The following is a 21,424-nucleotide window of genomic DNA, read 5'->3' as shown; positions in this document are numbered from 1 at the left end:
TTGTCGTGAAGCCAGCTTACCAGGTGAGCAGAAGATCGGAGAGAGAGAGGGGGGGGAGAGAGGGGGAGGGAGACAAAGAGAGGGAGAGGGAGGGAGGGAGGGAGGGAAAGAGAGAGAGAGAGAGAGAGAGAGAGAGAGAGAGAGAGAGAGAGAGAGAGAGAGAGAGAGAGAGAGAGAGAGAGAGAGAGAGAGAGAACTCATGCACAGCAGCCTTTATTTCTTTTTAATTAAACTCTTCAATCAAGCTCCCCTCCCCTCGTGCGCGCACGAGTTTTGCGGCTCCCAGTGTTTTCTTTTCTCTGGGAAACTGGTCCAAGTGGCTCTTTGAGTGTTTAAGGTTGCCGACCCCTGGCCTACCCTAACCCATTTCCTGAAGGGAAACGAAGGGAGGACATTGTGAATCTCCACAGAGGTGAAAGGGATCCCAAGGACCATTTAATGGAACTTTCTGCAGCATATAAGAAAACCATTTTAAACCTTCCCTGAGAAGTGGCTATCAAGCCTCCTTTTTCAATCTTCCAGAGATGGAGAACCTGTAATCTTTTGTCCTTCAGTGAAATTGTTCAAAGTTTTCACTATCGATGGTGTGGAAGTAGCAGCAACTCCTCCCTCCCCCTCCCATTTAACGAATCAATGTTATGTTATGGCTCTGTCTGTCTTTGGCAACAGTAAACCTCCGTTCTCTTCCCTATCTAGCCCTTTCCCAACCTCAGTGGGGACTCTGGGCGTTGCAGCTTCAACACCTTTAAAGGGCTAATGAAGAAAAGCTGCCCAGCCTTCTCAAAACAGGCCTCGCAGACAGTTGTCCACTGAGTTGCAAAGACTCGGTCTGGTTTTTATTTATCTCGTCTTTCATGAAGAAAGAGGCAATAAATACAACCCGAGTCTACCAGGCTTCGTTTCAGAATCTATTACCCCCGGATATTAATCACAGGAAGAAAGATCCTCCTACAGGTATTTTCCATATCGTAAAACAGTAAAGACTTCTGGACTGTACTACTTCAGAGCGCAGACAGGAGAAGTGCCAAACTTCCCATGCTGCCATGTAAGAAATTCCATGCATATAGTAAACTAGCAGGCAGAGGGGAAAGGACGCCATATAAACATATCTATTCACACATCATAAAGTGGTAGAAACTGGATGAAACAACTACACCATTTACTTTCTACCACGAAAGCTCCCTTGTTCAGGGTACCTACTCAGTCAAAGACATGTTTACTTAAAAGACTAAAAATCCTGGCCACTCCCCTCCTGATGCTGCTGCACCCCACTGCAGATCTCTGGGATTTAAAAACCAAACGGTGTGGCTGTTGGCTGGGGAAGGATCACCCAACCTCCATCACAGAGGGCCACCGGGAACATCTGGTGAAATGAAAATCGGACTCCGAGCAAGGCAGCTTTCCATATCCCACTCCTAAACTGGGTAGTCACAACAAATCTGTTTTAATCTATTCCTCCATTTTAAACTGGAGCGCAGACAGGTTGCAGCCGCAAAGAGTCAGCTGAATTGAAGCGGAGACTTTAGCCAGTTCTCTTTGCTTTGCCTGTTTGTTTTTGCAAAAAAAAAAAAAAGGGGGGGGGGGCACAGCTCTCTGAAGCAATGCTCTCTGATCCACTGCTTTGTGTCAATGAACTCATCTTGCGTGCTGCTTTTGATTCCAAGTCAAAAGTCACCCTGTGTGGGCTGCCCCATAGACAACAGAGCAAGACTGTACAGTTTATGTTGTCTCCTATCCTTTTCCATTTCTACTCAATCATCCTTGCAATGCCACTGGCACCGAATCTATACAAGGGAAGCTTTTTTTGTAAAGCAATGTCAGCTCAGACATTTTTTTTTCCTATAATGAGAGAATCTAGTTTCTAACGGCCAATATTAGTGTTTTACAGCCCTTTGCACAACATCTTGACACACAAAAGTTAACAGTGTATCCGGAAATGCATGCCAAATACAAGCTTGACTCAGATGGATTAAATATGTTTTTTTTGATCCATAGGATCTAGTAAATTTACATTACCCAGAAACCAGCTGCAGATCTTATGTGCAAGAAATTCTTTTGACCACACTGTCCCTTAATCTGGTATATATTATGATATTTCCATCTCCCTAGCAATCAATTTGTAGCCTTTAAATAAATCGTAACATACCCAACATTTCTCCAAAATTTCACATTCACTTCCACCCAGAGATTGTAGATCAAACCTGAATGTTCCAGAGAAAGGATTCACCAAGATTTTCTTCTTGGGGATCATCTACACATCCCCTCCCCGCCCCTCACTGGGCCTCAGTGGGACCTCACTTTTTTTTAAGGATGTGCCACTCTTACACATTTTTGGTCTCATCCATAGACCATAGCCGAGGCCACCTAAGCATATTTCACTGACCTGATTAAAGTGGTGTTTCCCATATTTTCCCAATACAAGTATTGCTGTAAACACAAACTGTCGTGTTTTGTTACGGAAATGATGGAACAGGGATTGGGGTTCTACCTAGCTCCTTTTAGCTTCAGAGCACACCTCTTCCTCTCCAATCCCTGGTGGTGAATTCCCTCCATGGCCACTTCAGCTTAGCAACAGGAACACCCAGAAACTGGATACAAAATGCTGGCTTCTCCATTAACCCAGGTAGCTCCAACTGCCTGATCAAACAACCTGCAGAGTCAAGTAGGAGAATTTACCCATCAGGGTCTCCCAGCATCCCTGACAAAAAGCAAGAGATCAAAAAGTGATGCAGTCAGCAAAAAAGAAAAATAAGACAGAAAAGAGCAGTGAGTGTGTGAGACAGATAAGCAAGAGAGAACAGAGGTGAGAACCGGGGAGAGATGAGGCAAGCAATAGAGTGAAAAGAGCAATTGAGTAGGTAATGGAGCCAGAGGGCTGATGGAGAAATGGATGTTGTGAGTGATTGTGTGTGTGTGTGTGTGTGTGTGTGTGTGTGTGGCCTTATGGAGAGGAAGAAAGCATATGAAATCAAATGTCTGGATGTGCCCTCGGTATGAGCATTTCAAGGGTATAAAAGATACTGTTTGATCGGTACTAGTGGGAAATGATGAGGGACATCTAGAGCTACATCTCTGACTGGGTAATCAGGCAAAACTCCAAGATGGCAATGGAAAATTTTCCATGCTGTCTTTAGTTTGTCCTGATAGATGTACTGTATATCCCAACACTCCCACATTCCATTATTTTCAACAGCGGTGCAAGATATGTTGGGCTAAGAGAGGGAGTGACTGGTCCAAAGTCATCCTGGGAACTCTGAGGGTAAGGCGGGTCTGGACCCTCTGTCTTCCTAGGGCAGGTCCAAACCCTTTGCCAAGAAAACTTCATCACCAGGAGATCAGCTGAATTCAAAGGAGGTTGCATAGTTATTGGGCTCCTTCACAAAACTGGTTGGTGCTTTATGTCAAGGATTATCACAGCTCTCAACTTATTACCTAATCGTTCTTATCTGTAAAGCACATAGAGCAGCCAGTACCTTACATATGGTTTGGATTACAACTCCCATGAGTCTCAGCCAGCAGATTTTCTTTAAGGAATTGTGCGTTACTGAAATTCTTGTCCATCATTTCTGGAATGAGCAGATTGCCTCCCCTTAAGACTTATATCCAATAGGGATCTTTCTACTAGCAGAAGAAACATTGCTGACAAATTGGGAATCCTCTGGAGTGTATGTGAAGTATAAGTACTTGCATATATTGGACTTCAACTCTTAAGTCTGGGTCATTGCTCTCTTAATGGGAAATGACTTTTAATTGCAATGCCATTTTTTTTCCAGTTCTCCCTGACATTTTAACCTATTGCTTGCTGCCCTTAAAAGTGGCTTTCCCAGAAACAAAAGCAGCAGGAATATCTTGTAACATTCCAGGGAGAATGGAAAGATTTCATCTGATTCAGTTATAAAATGTACCCAGTTCTGCTTGACCGTAGTTCACTGTCCACAATGTTCACTATTGCTAGTTCACAAATATACATCTGTGGTGTTGCATTACATATTAGCCACGAAATAGATTTTTTAAATTACCCATATCAAAGCTCTCAAAAGCATTCATATATGCTGTAATCGGCACGGTTTATAGATTTTAAGTAGCATGGCACATTATGTTTTACTGCTGGGCTAGGAATCTTGTTCGTATTTGCTCAGAATTAAAATCTGCTGATTTAAATGGTATTTGTTTTCAGATAGGCGGGCTGCCCCCATTTCTCAGCTGTACAGCAGGGAAAAATGTATGGGACACTCTGCAGGAAGATTAAACCAGGGAATATTGTAAAAATTATTGGACTCATTCTTCCTTTTCACATAAATGAAAACAACAGGCAATCAGCACAACTCATCCCTGCCTATTGCACCTAAGATTGCTGTTTGGAAATGTGCATATTAGGAGGGCTCAGTACTCAACATGCATACTTCAGGCCCCATAAATGTTGTTCAGAAATTGTGGCCCTTTTACAATCTGTGGATTTCAACGCCCAGAATTCTTGAGCCAGCATGGCGGGCTAGGGAATTCTGGGAGTTGAAGTCCACAGGTCATAAAGGGAGCCATAGTTGCCCACTCCTGACTGAGGGTCTTAGTTAAAAATGTGGGAGAAGCTCTAGAGCAGGGGTAGGCAACCTTGGCTCTTTTATGACTCGTGGACTTCAACTCCCAGAATTCCTGAGCCAGCTATGCTAAGGGGAAAAGAGAGAGGTTTCCAAGCTGAGCCATGCTGGCTCAGGAATTCTGGGAGTTGAAGTCCACGAGTCATAAAAGAGCCAAGGTTGCCTACTCCTGCTCTAGAGAATCAATCAATTTTACTTGGTAAAGATAACTTGTAACCTGCCCATTCCCCAAAATCTTGCACTGTGGAATGAGCAGAAAACATAAAGAGCTAGATAGATGAAAGGCCTACCTAGTTCATCCTTGTTTTCACCGCAGCCATTCAGGTGGTAATCAGAAATCTACAGACAGATTATGGACCTCTGATTCTTTCACGGAACCTACCTACATGGTGTATCTCTGATTCCTAGTTTAAACAAATCCATAACGGACTTTCTGCTGATAACACCATCCGTATACCGGATGGAAACAATATGGGATTTATTTAGAAAACAAGAGTCTGTCTTCAACAGCGCTGAGCAAAAATGGATGGAAAACTCAACTAAAGAATTAACCTGGGGAAGGAATGGTCTTTTCCTTTGGAGTGGGAAGAATCTCCTTCCCTTAAGGAGGAAAAAAATCTGTTGTGTGTCTAATGGCAAGTGTTGGCTCCATCCAGGAAGGCCTACCCCGGGGCCACAAGTGTCTGTATTAAAATGCAAGGAAGCTCGGAGCGCGGTTCCTGCTGATGTCCTGGCTTTTAACTCTCCAGATTGGCAGTGAGGGGCAAAGAAGAAGTTAGCCACATGGAATAAAACGCGAAGGGAGGGGAGAAAAGAGCTGCCGTGATGAGATCAGAAGAAAGAAAAGTTTAAAAGGGAGGGGAGGGAGAGGGGGGGACAACAGCTCAGCAGAGAAGGGAAAGAGCCTCGTATAAAAGCATGAGACACACGCAACGGGAAAGCCAGGCTGGACGGAGAAGGGGAGCCCGCCCTTCGGTGCGGGCACCAGCACTGCTCCCTCTCTTCGCCACCCCAGCACCAGCGGGTCAGGGAACAGGCTGGGCTCCAGTTTCCCCCAGGCTCCCACCCGAAGATTTCCATCGTCCCTTCAGACTGGACTTCCCTCTCGGCGGCGGATCATCCCCGGGGACTAGGAGGCTGAGAGGAGCCGCGGCCGCTGCCTGGGAAATAGCCTCGGACCGGCCGCGGCCGTTATAGGAGCAGCAGGGAAGGGAAGACCGGGAGACCCGAGGGGGCGAAAGTAGGCCCGGGAGCATTCAAAGGAGGCTCGGGACTCGCCCTCGAGCGGAGCGGAGGCAAGGCGGGAAAAACTTTGCGCGAGGCTCCTAACTTGACACGAGCCCAGCCTGCACTGACAGCCAGCCGCTCTCCGGGCTAATGGGCTGAGGAGAAAAGCGGCCCGCGACTGAAAGCGCAACCTGGAAAGGGCGAGCAAGAGCAGCGCAGCGCAAAGGCTTCCGAAGGCTGCTGAGGGAGTGGGGGGGGGGGCTCTCTGAAAGGACCCTGGTGGCGGGTCTGGCTCTCCTGAGAGACAGTGGGGCGAATTCATCCCGGAGGCGAGGCGGGGAAGAGCAGAAATAAGCCTTTCTGGCGCGGACTTCGCGGGAAGGGGACCGACTCCTCCAAGCGGGGCTCTCCCGCTCGCCGCCAGCAGGGGCGGACGCCGCCCGCCCCTTTCACGGTGCCTCTGCAGACAGGCCGGGCATCTATAAACCCCAGCGCCCCCATTTCTCCCTAAGTGCCGGCCCAGAGAGCCTCTGCTGCTCCCCCCCCCACACACACACACAACCCGAGGGCTGCCCGGCCACGTCTCTTGACTCGCGGGGCGCGCTCGGAGGCGGGGGAGAGAGAGAGAGAGAAGTCCGCGGCAGCCCCCCCCCCACTTCCCCGGCGTGCGGCCGCTTTTGCAGGCGGGCAAGACCCCATGCGAGCGCCGGGCTGCAAGCGCAGCAGCAGCGACCCCTGCAGCCCGACCCGTCGCCGTCGGACGAGCGTCCTCAGTCCTCCTCCGCCGCCGCCGTCTCGGAGACCTCCTCCCATCCCGAAGTGGCTCCGCCGTGGTGGTGGCGGTGGCGGCGCGGCGGCGGCGGCGGCGCTGCCTGCAACAACGCTTCCTCTCCTGCTGGCCCAGTCGATCCCGAGAGCGGCGCTCCTGGCGCAGGAACTCCTGCTCTCGACTCCTTAGCGGCTGGGCCGGCGGCGGCGGCGGCGGCTGCTCCTGCTGTTCTTCCTCCTCTTCCTCCTGCTGCTCAATTGCCGCCGCCGCCGCCGCCGCGGAGCCCTAAAGCCGTCCTCTGCAGGAGGATGGTGCGTCTAGCGGCCGAGCTGCTGCTGCTGCTGGGGCTCCTCCTGCTTACCTTGCACATCACGGTGCTGCGAAGCAGCGATCCCGAAGCGCCGCCGGGCAACCACAGCCAGCGTCAGCAGGTGAGAGCGCGGAGCGAGGCTGGGCTGCAAAAGGCGCGGGCTCTTGAGCTTCCTTTCCCCCCCCCCCACCCGGGTCCTTCATTTCCCTTGGAGCCATCCCGCCAACGGCAAAAAAAAAAAAAACCCCTCAGGGCGTCCAGCTGGCGAAAGCATTCGTAAAGCGCGCCCTTCGAGGGCAGCCGCCTTTGACCCACTTCGTACAATTCCTCCAGCGAGCTCGCCTGGAGCGGCTGGCTCGCTTTAGGATACTTCTCAGCTTAAGCCAGTGTTTCTCAACCTTGACCATTTTAAGGCATGTGGACTTCAACTCCCAGAATTCCACAGCCAGCCTTGCTGGCTGTGGAATTCTGGGAGTTGAAGTCCACATGCCTTAAAATGGTCAAGGTTGAGAAACGCTGGCTTAAGCAGCCAGAATTCCCAACCGTGGAGGGCTGTGTTGGGAAATCTGGAAGCTAGACCCAACTCTCTGTAGAGTTTTTCCCGTTACCTCTTAACCGGCTCTGTTGAATTGGAATTTGCCAAGAATTGAAAGCAAGGTCCCCCCCCCTAATGTTTGTGCAGGTTGGAAAGAATTGAGGTTGAAGTCCTGTAGAATCTTGCCCATCTTCTTTTGTGCCATTAAACTGCCATTCTTAAGGATTGTACCTTACACCAGCCCTGTGTAGGAAAACCTTACCAATTTTCTGTCCTGTATATTTCTCTTTTCTTACATCAGTTTGTCAGGTATGTTTCAATTTGTTCACCCTTGCAGTTGAATGCTCAAAAGAGCTTTTGTTTCTTGGTCCTGTATCTGACCTCCACACGCTCCTTTCAAAGTCTGGATATGGACCTTTCTTGGGGTGGAGAATTGGCACTTCTCACATGCCGTTGGCCCATATGGAGTGGCCTTCAAATTTTCCTAATTTTAAAACCTATTTGCCTGAGATTTCTTTCACTCATTGAAGGCTGTATTCACAACTTTCCTAGTCTTCTTGAAGTGAATTCTTTCCCTGTCCTGCTGCCCCATAACCCGTCCCTGAATGAATGAAAAGGACCCAGTATATTTTTTAAAGCACTTTTTGATTAATGCTTTTTACTCATTGCAATGTAAACAAATTACGTACTTTATGAGTAAATGGCATTAGTAATCCAGTATAGACCAAATGATCTAATGAAATAATGGCCAAATTCACATTTAACAATAAGCCAAAAAGAGTATTTATGTTAGGACACGAACGAGCATGGAGATTATTTCCACCATTCTTTGTACCATCAGAATAAGGAAACCAGGCAGGCGTAACTTTGCATGATGCACAAATGTGAGGTCATGATTTATTATGGTTAGCTGTGCTACTATTTATGGATCAAGAATATACCCTGGTTTGAAGTTGTGATTGGGGGTTGTTTGGGCAAATAAGAGACTCATAAATTTAGATGTCCTATCATGCCATATTATACTTGTCTAACTGTTTACTTGCTTCCTTGTTTACATTAGTGTTCTGAAAGCTTCCAAGTTGTTGGGGTTAAAGGTCACAGAATTCCTAAGGGGACCTGTTTTGACCCCTTCTGTTTGGAATTCTGGGAATTGTGGTTCCAGTCAATCATTTATTTTTATTTTTTTATGATTGTAAGCCACCCAGAGTTATCCTGAGGCAAGATAGGCGGCCAATACATTTTATACATAATATATATTTATTCTATGCCTACACTGCCCACCCCAAATATCCTCTGGTCTCTTCTACACATAGAAATATTTGGAGAAATATTAAGTAAGAATACATTTTTGCTGCGAAAGTATTTCTTCTGAAAGGAATTAACTTCAGATTAAGAATCTGAAGGGAATTAACTTCAGATAATGTGCTTGGTTAGGAAAAGCTTCCTCTCAAAGACACAATCCCTGGACAAAATAACTTTCTATTTTCTTTCATAGACATTTACCCTTGTTATCTCTGCTAAGCACAGAGCAGGTGGATAGTTGATATCAGTCTTTGTTCTAGTTAGAACACATTCAAAAATCACACATTTAATCTGGTGACATTATAAATATATTTGAGAAGAGAAAAGGAGCTTTTCCAGATTTCAGATTGCAGTAGTTCTATGTTTTTGACTTATGGCCAAGAAATGAACAGTGTCCAAGTTTAGCTATAATATAAAATTAAGAAAAGCAAAAGTGGTAGAAAATATCCATTATGCAGTGAACATGAGTTCCTTCTTAGTTGTTCAGTATCTCTTGAGCTGTTCAGCAGTTTGGATTTAAAGTCCAATAGCTACTTCAGAGCATACAGGAGTTCAGAGGGCAGCTACACAATCAAGGGAAAAGACATGACTCTTGAAAGAGTTGCAAATATGTCAGAATGTCAAGCACTCTGGAACATCTTTGTGCCTCTGACTGCAAAGTGCAGCATTGCAGGAACATCCATGGATGATATATGGGCAACAAGCAGTGGCATCTGTGGGTGGGAAAGGGTCGAGGGTATCAGAAAGTCTACAGTTATGACTGTTAACTGTTTGCTGTAGAGCCCTGTATATGTGTGTGTGTGTGATGATGATGCATGTACAAAATGGATGAGGCTTTGGTCATATAGGTGGGATCACTAAATTGACTTTTTAAAACCTATTCCCCCATGGATGCATAGAGCACTGAACACTTACGGATATGACAGGTATCTACTCAATCTTCCCACATTCATTAGGACGGGTCCCCAACCCCTGGGCTGTGGACCAGTACCTGGCCACAGCATGCCAGCACCCGGTCCACACAAACAAGCAAAGCCCCATCCATAAGATGCAGGCAGCACACAAAACCACGCACCCTCTGGTCCGCGGAAAAACCTTTCTCCATGGAACCAGTTCCTGGTGCCCAAAAGGTTGGGCACCTCTGCATTAGGACATCCATTGAATGCCCTTATGCATACAGCTACATGTCTGCAAACCACTTCTTCCCTTGACGTGCATTGTTTTCTCATGACGTACTGAACAATTCAACGATTGATAGAATTGATCATTTGTATATGCAAAGAATTCTTATACCAATCCAACTTAAGTTGCATCCTGCATCAAGTTCTCTAAATAATTGGTATTATTGGTGGATAAAATGTGTAAGAGGCCCGTGATAGTGACTGAAATGTTGGGAAACTGAGTTTAAGGAGCCCAACACTTAGGAAATTCCTACGCTACTGTTGCCCACCATAATTCAAGCCACAAAGGCAAGCTTGCTGACCTTCATGGAGGTTTTAATTTTTATGATATAAAAGGAATGTATGGGTGCCTTTTCTGTGCATCAGTACAACAGTACGTCTCTCCTCCTGAGTAAACTGTGTAGCCAGAAAATGTTATCTGCACATTTACGACAGATCTTTGGCTAGTGAAACACATAGACAAATTTAAGGCTGCAAATTAATATGAATGAGAATAAGTTACTTTTTTTCCTAGCTTGTTCCAGATAATCTTACAGTGTGTTTCCATAACAGAAATAAGGTACAAGGAGTGTGAACTGCCAGGGTTTATTGCCAGGGTTTTTCAAGCTGTGGCTTTCCAGGTGTCTTGGTTGAAAGCTTCCATAATTTCAAACCACTGACCATGATGGGTGAGTGTGTGAAACTAGTAAACCCAAAATTCTAAAGGAAACAAGATTGGAGGACACTTTTTCAAAACTCTTTGTTGTATATAAAAGATGATGAGCAGAGGAAAGGGAATCTACCAATCAGGTGCTTCCATAAGAGGCAAAGAAACCTGTAAAAATCCACTCCCAACAAATTGTTTAAGCAGATTGAAGAAAGCAGCTGGAAAGTTTTTAATTATTAAATATATTTGTATCCACCAGAATCAAAAACATATTTCAGTAACTCATGTGGAAAAATACAATATCAAACAAACCCCATACAAAATTAAAAGTAAATCTTATTTTTGATTGATTTAAGAGAAATTCTTAATACACACATATATATAATTACTGCAATTTTCTTTATGGAGACTAGGCTATTGAACAAAGTTTGTCATATTCTTAACAGACCAGGCATTTGTTTCATATATTATATAAAGAAAGGACATTTATGGAGAAAATCTGAGAAACACCTGCTGTATTTGGAGTGACTTTATCAGATTTACTTCTTGCAAAATCTGGACCCGCTCCGTTATGTATGATCTTCTGAGTCAGAAATAGAATTTTCTGTCCTCTTAGCGGCCTAGAATATTTCCTTTTACCCCATGATTGATTTTTAAGATGTGTTTACTTCAGGGATGGGAATATTGAGCAACAACCATTTGAAGGACTTCTTGCCATTGTGTAGCATCGAGTATTCCTGATTTAAGAATTTTCTTCCTATGATGCATAGCATTTATTTATTTATTATATTTATGAATGTTTATAAAAGAGTGAACTAAAGATGATTGTGCATTGTTTTAATGAGGTATTTGGGATATTTCTGAATTTACCTTTCTTAATAAAGAGAAGCAGCTGAGCTAATGAAAAGTCCAAATAAAGTTACTTCCTGAAGGAATTGCTAGGCAGGTTCTGTTTAACGCAAGGATGTATACACAAATTTCTGACTTCATGAAATCTCTCCACTTTCTCATAACAGTTTCTATTAAATTGACCTCCTGCCCTTAAACAGCTTTGAACATCTGATCCAGTGTATATATTTCATATATTCTGCCATGTGTAGCAATTCAGAGTTACAGGCTTCCTAACTTAATTGATTTCACAGCTCTGAATTTTGGAAAAGCCGAAACTTGAAAACATTAAGGGGAAAAAAATATATTGGATGTCACAATAAGCAGTTAAACAGATGGAAGTGTAAGGGCAAAGTTGTTTAGCCCCCCCCAAAAAATACAGTAACCTGTATTCAATCTATATTTTACAGTGCAAAATAAAATGATTTCTGAAAAAAATTGTTAATTGAGTTGTTTAGATATTGCCCTAATGAATTTTACTCTTTCTTAAATTTTTCCTTTTACCTTCTTGTTCCATGCCGTAACAGTGTGCTCATCTGGAATGTTTCTTTAAAAATGTCTGTAGAAAGAAGCATTTTTGATCTTGCAGACAGTAAGTCAAATGAGTAATGGTTTTAGCTGGCTGGCAAATGTTCCACCTGAGATGGTATTCAATTTGATTTACATAGTATTGGGAAATGAATGTATCTTGCAGTCCTTTTGAAGGGGTTACTCAACATGGAGCAAGAGTTTGGAAAAACGGCAGACCTTGCTCTCCCTTCCTTTTTTGAGTTGATGCATCTGAATGAAGCAGTTTGGGCTTTAATAAACCTTAAAATAAAATTAAAAGGTTGTCTAATTCTTAGTATATCTAATTAAAGGAGAAGCTCCAGTGATAGCTTCACAATTCTAATATCTTCCTGCAGGAACGAGCAACCTTCAAAGGTTATACAGTTATGACTGATGGTACAATTAGTAATTAGTCAATTAAAGTGGAGACTATACATTTTAACTATATGCTCCCCATTCTTTGTGATTATTTTATTCAAATAATGATAGGTTTTAAATTCAGAGTTCTAAAATGGCTAAAGGCTCAAAAACCAGCACTCGTTTATTTAATTCAGGAGACAGTAATTATGTTACTATCTATTATTTTCCTCAGACCTTCCAAAACGGATATCATAGTTTATGTTGCTATCTGTCTAATAAAATACGAATGCAGAATTCTGTGGGCAGGCTTAGAGCATTGACCTAGCTCTTTTTGCATAGCATGAGTGCATGGTAAATAACTACATTTTATATACATACATACATACATACATATATACATACATACACACACACACACACACACACACACAGCCAGAGTGAGAGAGAGTTCCTGTATTTTAACTTTATTAGAAGTAAGATGGAAAGGAGAGCCGTTTTGGTGTAGCAGTTAAGGCACTAATCTAGAAACACAATAGGCTACAAGTTCTAATCCAGCCTGAATCACAAAGTGTGCTGTCTGAACTTGGACCAGTCACTCTCCCTCAGCCCTCAGAGGGAGCCACTTCTGAAAAAGCTTGCCAAAAAAAATGCAGCAACTTATCCAGGCAGTTGCCAGGAGTCAAAATTGATTGAAAGGTACAGAAAAAAAAATCAGAAACACAAAATTAGCATTCTTCAAGTATTCAAGATATTGTGAAGTTTCTGCCTCTAAGATACTTCATGGTTTATTATAGAAGAGGAATTCATTCACTAAATTGTCATCACTTTTTATCACCCTGGTTATCTGAGAATACCTATGCCAGTAGTGGCGAACCTATGGCACGCGTGCCAGAGGCGGCACTCAGAGTCCTCTCTGTGGGCACATGCGCCATCGCCCCAGCCCCGCCTCCCCCCTTGGCTCCCTCCTCACCAGCAGCACCCCCGGAGGAGAATCGCCCCCAAGCGTGGCCTGCATGGAGCAGTGCAGCCAAGGACATGGCAGCCAGGCAGCGGGGACAAGACTCCGCCGTCACGCCCCATTGCATGCAGATGATGCTGTGGGGTGTGGGTGGAAAGCATGACTGCCATGGTGCTGCTGGGCCACCTGGGCGATCTGCAGTGGGACATTGAGGTGGTGGGTGGCCCTGCAGGCGGGTGGGGGGGCGGGGTGGAGCGGGGGCGGTTTTTGGGCACTCGATCTCTAAAAGGTTCGGCATCACTGACCTATGCCAATATTCCTATTATTAACCATCTTGGCTAAACACTTGGAGTTGTAATCTGGAAAACCACAAGTTCCTGCAAGTGCTGTATATCTCTTCTAATTTTTTCACAATCACTATTCAACTGCTTTTATTAACAGATTCACAGTAGTCTTGAGTTTTCTGCTATCCTAAGTCAGTATCTTTTCTTCAGGCAGTACTGTTTAAGTGTTGAATTTATCCAGTTCTTATGCATTATGATGAACTTAGTGCTAGAATTAGTCAGCTGAAATATACTGTATTTAAAGGGTATTTTTGAACAAGTTATATATCTTGGTTCTAAAACTAGATTCTGACCCTTAGTAATAAACTAGGGTGGTAAATATCAATTTTGACCTAGTTCAGGTGCCATCTGAAATTCTCACAGTTGCACCAATAGCCAACAATCTTGAGTGTCTCATCCCATTAACATTAATTAAGGAAGAGTCACTGTGAGTGAGTGGCCATTCAATTTAAACAAACAAACAAACTTTTTTTTTTAAAAAAAGGAATACCTGGCAGATTTAATTTGCACTGGCATAAATTTTATTGAATGTAACGTAGGCATGCATACACATACACACTTACTTTGGAATTCTGAAAAAAAATGCATTCTGCTGTAAGTGGCGGATAAATATTCTCTTTGGAAGTTCTTAAAACAAAACCCTAAAGCCTATATTTTAACCATAGAGGAATTAGGTAATATGGAGTCTTTCTATATTTTTTCTTTCTTTTTTAAAAGAAATGTTTTTTTAAAAAAAAACATTTCACAAATATAGAGATACAGTAGGAAAGTTCCAAGTCCAGAATGAATTCTGATAACATCAATTTTTATTTAGATATCTAACCACTTTAGCTTTCCTGACAGTAAATACATTATAAAAAGGGGTCCTTGGTGCTCTCTGAGCTTGGTTGTGTGTTTTTTTTGTTTTTGTTTTGTTTTTGCAGACGTTTCATTACCCAAACTAAATAACCAATAACATGCTGCCATTTGTGTCACCCCAAACCGCCTGCTTGATATATTCACCTTATTCTACTCACACTAATAAAGGAGATAATGATAACAACTATATTTGTTTATACAGAATTGACTATGTTAACAAGTAATACATGTAAACAAAACCATGGCAAGGTGATGGGGTTCTTGGCACTCTCTTAAGTTTGGTTTTTTCTTGCAAATGTTTCATTACCAAACTAGGCAACACCAGGCCTCATGCACATAAGCTGAAGCATTCAGTATCATTGGTGCATGTATGTCCTTGAACTTTTTTTCTTTCCACTTATTCTTCAGAAACACAGTGAAATATATGTATGTATGTATGTATGTATGTATGTATGTATGTATGTATGTATGTATGTATGTATGTAGCATTGATGTATGTACTGTGCTAATATATCACTGAAACAAGGTGATTCCCAGCAGTTTACAATCACAAATAGTTTAGCAATAGTGGTGAATATCTGTAGCTCGGGTATAGGATGAGGGCGAAGGTTTGTTCTCCGAGCTTGTGGGTTGGTTTCCGAACGTTTCATTACCAGCCTAGGTAACATCTTCATCTTCAGGTAACATGCAGGTAATTCTTGGCTTGCAAACACAATTGGGACCCGAACATCCATTGTGAAGTGATGCAATTGTTCAATGAGTCACACCTGATTTTATTCCACAGTCGTTAAGCGAATAGTGCAATCATTAAGCGAATCTAGGTTCCCCCATTGACTTAGCTTGTGTGAAGCCCCCTGGGAGGGTCACAAATCATGACCATAAGAACCCAAAACACTACAAGCATTATATGTGCGGACCGGTTGCAAAGCGCCCAGATTTTGATCATGCAACCATGAGGATGTTGTGATGGTTGTACATACCAGGGCCAGGCACAAGTTACTTTTTTTCAGTACCATTGTAACTTTGAACAGTCGCTAAATGGATTGTATATTGAGGATTACCTGTAGTTTTAAAACGATCACAATTATAAAAACCAAAACCAAACTCACAATGGAAACATTAAACCAGAAAATAAATAAAAATAAAGCAAGCTTTTAACACCTACCCATCTAAACAAGGTAAACAAAAGTTTGATCACCCTTACAGAATAATATCAGGATGGGCATGAGCTGGATCTTTGCAGGGATGCAGGAGCAAATAAGTAATTAATTAATTTGGTTTCTGGGCAATTTGAGAGAAGAAATGTCATGGCACTCACAGCCATTATGTCCCAATCAACGTATGAATCTTAGATAATGGTTTAAAAACTATAATGGCCAATATATATAATTTTAAACTCAAACGAAACAAATCACATTATAAATCCACAGTGTTAAAATATTGGCTTACCAGTCCAATAAGATGTTTTTTCTTCTGGCAGCAACTTCCCAAGTTCATAGAATCAAAACATTATAAGGGGCTGTTGAGGCCCCCTGACCCTTTTCTCAGGGTAGGAATCCAAATTAAAGCCCCTCCACCCAAAGAACAGAATAATGTTACAGAGATTTATATACAAAGATGCTAGAAACGAAGCAGATATATAAACCAGTCTTCTGTCTGATGGTTGGGAATTCTTGAAATTGTAATCCCAACACACCTGAAGGATACCAGACCTGAGCAAGTTTTTTTTACAAACAAGTAACTTCTCGTTCACTATTTTTTTTTTAATTATGAAGCCCAGATCCAAATGAGTGAACATTGCCAATTATGTTGTTGGTCTCTGTCATTAGTTTGGAATTCTGCTTTTGGATTATAAATGGAATGGGAGAGTATATCTAATTCCTTTCCCTTACTTGGCTTGCTGCTCTTGCGTTGAAAAAAATAAGCATATTTATATATGTATTATATAAATTATAAATGCGACTCATGGCTTGTTACTTGTTCGTATTATCATGGCTCATGGCTTGTGATATGTTCATATTGTTGCAGAGTTCATGTCACAGTACCAGACCTAATTTGGGGACCTAATTGCTTCTTCTTCCAAAGCTGCTATTTGTATCATCTAACCTAAGAAAGAGTACTGGAAAGCATGCACACTTTTTGGTATCATTTTTGTTGGTTCAAGTGAAGATAATTCCCAACAATGAATTTGTTTTCAGACCAGTACCGCTACCTTTGTGTGTGTTTGGGGAAGGAAAGGATTACAAGATTTTCCTGCCTCTTGCAAAGAATATCATTTATCTTATTTGGTAATATGTATACAAAATGGGTTATTTTAATGCTATAATGGAAGGCTAAAGTCTTATTAAAGCCTAAAATCTTATTTAAAGTATGTTGTTAAATATAGAATAAATATAAATAGTTATAATGCGACATGGGTGGTACTGAAAAGTCCATAACGTGGGAAGGTTGAAGGAAAGAGAGAAAAAATGGTATCCAGCAACAAGAAGACAAGAGGCTTCAGTGCTTGACACTATGGACATCTGAGGGCCTGAGCAATCTAGGCCAGGGGTCCCTAACCCCCGGTCTGTGGAGCAGTAACCGGGCCATGGCATGCCAGCAACTGGTCCGCACAAACAAGCAAAGCCCCATTTGCGGGATGCAAGCAACACACAAAACCACGCACCCTCCAGTACATGGAAAAACCTCTCTCCACGGAACCAGTCCCTGGTGCCCAAAACGCTGGGGACCACTGATCTAGGCAATGTTCTCTTACTCCTCTAGCCTCTTGCCTTTTCTTGCTCTATTAATGGCGTATTGGATCAAAATTATTGGTTCATTTTTTAAAACAGAACTTAGCTCTTTTCTGATCCAAGCCAGTGAGTTGTACTTTACCAAAAGGTACTGAAACATTGAAATCATGCCAGTTTTCATGACAGCGTTTGAACTTCCTTAAAACAATCTACTACATGCATTTAAAGAGGGTACGTTGATATGTGCTCTGGACTACTTTCTTTCAGGTATTTAGAGTAGGGTCTAAATATTAAGTATTTATGAGATATTACCTAGGTATTATGCAACAATTGAAAAAGAAAAAGAAGTCGTGGCCAGAGATATATTATCTAATTCCATTTTACAGTTATCATAGATGGATAATTTCAGAAGTGGGTGCTTCTGAAGTCTGGCACAATAACCACTGGTGCAATACGGCACCCTTTTGAATTTTTACAAAGTCCCTCATAGTATTCATCACGCTTATGAAACCGCTGCAGGCACTGCTGGGTTCAATGGCACCAATATTTTGAGATGAAAGCTCTTCCTTTCATCTCACTCCCCTGGGAGCTAATCAAGCTGTAAACAGAGTCTAGTAAGGGACTGGAGGAAGGCACGGAAAGCTGAATTTATGTAAGAGAAACAACAGAAAACTGAATTCATGTTATTGAAACCACAGATCAGATGATAGGAATGCTACCTGTGTTGAAATGAGCTTATGCTTCCTTCGCAATAGGCAGGTTTGCAGCGTGGGCATCAGCCTGAACCTGAAATTGAGAATACATGCACAGAGAAATGGCCAAATCAGAAATTAAGTGAATAGGAATGCGTGATATCCTTTGCCTTAGCTATATCCCATTTTAGCTGTTGTAACGTTCTGTATGCAGGTCTGTCTTTCAAAACTGTTTGGAATCTTCAATTAGTTCAAAATGATACAGCCAGACTATTCACCAGGGCAGGTAATTATGAACTATGTGATTCACTTGCATAGCAACTGGGATGCTCCCAATGTTTTTGGGCCCAATGCAAACTGTTCATTATAAAATCCAGCATCCTGTGTGTGTGTGTGTGTGTGTGTGTGTTTCTCTGCATGCCTGTGCACATGAAGTTTCCATCTTGTGCCTTGGTAAGGGGCCCGATGATATATAAAGCAGCTGAACATCTTCTGCCTTTGAACTCTCTTACTATATTTTATTATAATATTGTGCTGGAAAAATATAAATAGAATATGCCCATCAGGTTGAAAAAAAACAAAGGATAATGAAACTGTGTGCAACATATAACATTGTGGGATAAGTGCTTTAAGATCAGAAGTATATTGATCAGGAAATGCTTGAAGCCTGAGTATTTGGGACAGTAGAGTTAAATCACCTGGAAGTTCACTTAAAGAATCCTGGTATAGGGAGTAAAAAGGTTTCTTGTATCTCTTCAAGAATTAAGGCATCAATGTCAGAAAATTTAAGTAACATGCTACAATTTGTTCCTATCAGGATTTCTTAAGATTGCAACAGCTGATTTTTTAAAAAATATTTTGTTTGTTGCTGTGTTATTATCTCTATTCAGCATGTTCCTAGTAATACTAATTATTTTGGAACAGCTGTCCCAAAAACCTTCTCTTGTGTTGCAGTAGCAGCTCTCATGAAAGCTGGCACATCGGAAGCACGTTTAAGTTGGGGAGGCTTGTTCTAAGGATATATCCAAACAGCTGCTGAAACTCTGCGTCATTTTGCATCATATGTACATCTCCTCCTTGCTGTATTCATTCTCCAACAGAACTAACCAGCACTCTAGTGGGGCAATGGGAGGGCACAAAAAACGCTAACCCTTCCATTTTTCCTTTACCACATTTGTTCTGTCCTTCAAATTAAGGGGAATAAAAGGGAAAAATAACTATCATTCCCCATTTTGTGATGGGAGAAGCAAAGCTGTCTTCTGAGAAATAATGATTGTAACAACTTTTGGGTTACATGAGAAAAGAAGAAATTGCAGGACATTGTGGGAATTCCTGCCAATGGGAAGCCTACTTATAACTCCAGAGGATATGTTGCAAAAAAATCGTGTTTTTTTGAAACTTGAATCAGGTGTTCTGGTTGAAGTACCAGGCAAGACTCAGTATTAGTGGGGACATAGGGACACGTGTGGAAAAAATTCCAGATGTTTGCCGGCTCTTTGCAAAGTTAATTCAAGTCCAGCCATACTATTCATGGAAGGTTTAATTCAGGTTCCTCTAGGAGATATTTGGAAATCATTTAGTTTTTCTTCATTTTTTTCTCTTACTGCAGCCCTCATATACTCAGAGTACCAATGCTATGTGAGACAACTTTCTCTCTGTAGAAAGTTACTAACTTGAGAGACCAGCATATTTCAAAGTACATTTATAAGCTTCCAAATATTGCATGGTGGGTATGTAGTGAAGTTATTACATATGATAGAAGAAATGTCACCATTATTTATTTGATTTAAAGTTGTTTTTTTCCAAAGCAAGCCCTCTATAGCCAAACTATTTCTGATGTATTTTACATTCATATTTTAACTCTTAGAATGTTACACTTGTCTTCCTACTTGCATCATATCCATCCAGTGTTCCCCATGTTTTGCTTGACATCCTGAATAAATACTTTCTGGAAAACATGGAGATATCTTCACTATTGATTGATATTTTAGTTGATTTTGGACTTAATTATTTAATTTATTGTGATTAAAAAACCCATCAAGACTATTATGCCTTTTCTGACTCTGGGGATGTGGTTTTCATCCATCTAGTATTGTGCTTCCTATATGGTGCTACATTTTTAACATACCTGTAGCATCTGCAAACATTAAAATAGCTCAATAGTAAGGATGGATTAAATTTCTTGTAGTGAATTAAAAAGTAGACTCTGGAGGCTTTACGTGTAACCGATCTTAAGCTTTATTTGGACCAATTATTTTTCAAAACATTCATTGCTCAGATTGGAAACAAAACAGTTTAATAGGGGGTAAGTTTTTTTGCTTTCTACTTTATCGGTCAGAGATATATCATGATTAAAATTATTTAAAAATAAAAATAGTAACATTGGGGAATGATTTTTTTAAATATAATTTGATGTTTTCAGTGAGTAAATGTATGGAAATGCCTAAGTAAATGATTCTAAGATTTGAATATTCCAAGGCTGCCTGGTATTTAAAAAACAGTTCAGAATATCAACCATGGAAATGCACACCCAGCTAAATTATAATTCAGATTTTTTAAAAAAACAGATAAAATGGTTAAATAATGTCATTGATCAGCTTTGAACCATGGGTGGAATACACAGTGATTTCTTTTTTTTAAATTGAATGTTCACCTCATGGGGAGTCTTTAAAGGTGCTTCACATTGTTTGTTGTTGGGTTGTTGGGGTTTTTTTTTTTTTGCGTTTTGTAAAGTTATAGCTTTGTTTTATTGTACATGATGTCCTATAAAGATGATCTATGTCTGGGATACCTCCTTTGAAAGAGGACCGTGGTGCCATCCGTTTAAAGAGAATGCAGTCAAGCAGTAAATTTAAGGGGCCTTCTTCTCTTTTCATATTGACTGTATCTGAGCCAGCAGTTGGTCTTTGATGTTGTAACAATAGAGCATCGGCAGAGAGGAGGGTTAGGGCTTGAACAATGTTGAAACGAGGCCGCATTCATTAATTTTCAAGCCAGAGACTCCTAATGTGTAGCAGAGCTTTATTCCTCTATGCTTTGTTGCTTACAGGAAGGAACCGTGTACTGTGGGTATTACAGTTCTTACAGACTTTCATCTGAAGCCTCTGTGTTAAATATTTTTAATTATAAACCAGGTGTTCTGGAAACCTGGACTATCACTTAGTCCATTATTAGCTTCAAAAAAGGCCAAGTCTACGGTTTCTCCTCTCAATGGTCCAATAGTCTGCTATACATGGCATAGGAGCAATCCAGGTGCACTTGTAACAAAATTTCAAAGCTAGACCTATTTGTTTCACTAGCCGGCTTCTTTGGGAGTTTAAATTAATTGATACGTTATTAAAGATAATATAGGTTTACCCTCAGAAATTATGCTAAGGGGTCATAAGCATTCTTGATGGTTCTTATATACTTTATATATTTCAGAAAGCAGGATAGTTATCATTCTTACAAACTTTATTGAATATAGAGAATTACTATC

The 21,424-nt window shown here is 41.7% G+C and overlaps 1 protein-coding gene across 1 annotated transcript in view; it reads left to right on the top strand.

The window, feature by feature from the left end:
* The first annotated feature begins 6,899 nt into the window (after positions 1-6,899).
* ISM1 (isthmin 1) overlaps positions 6,900-21,424 on the top strand; it is a 32,115-nt gene continuing 17,590 nt past the window's right edge. Inside the window, exon 1 of the mRNA XM_015822438.1 lies at positions 6,900-7,022. Coding sequence (XP_015677924.1) covers positions 6,900-7,022 — 123 coding nt within the window. The remainder of the gene's footprint in view (positions 7,023-21,424) is intronic.

The sequence above is a fragment of the Protobothrops mucrosquamatus genome, unplaced genomic scaffold (genome assembly GCF_001527695.2).
Source record: "Protobothrops mucrosquamatus isolate PMUCROS unplaced genomic scaffold, P.Mucros_1.0 scaffold_174, whole genome shotgun sequence".
Taxonomy (NCBI): Eukaryota; Metazoa; Chordata; class Lepidosauria; order Squamata; family Viperidae; genus Protobothrops; species Protobothrops mucrosquamatus.
Note: the sequence above shows the minus strand (reverse complement) of the source record. Positions and strands in the feature narration are given on the sequence as shown.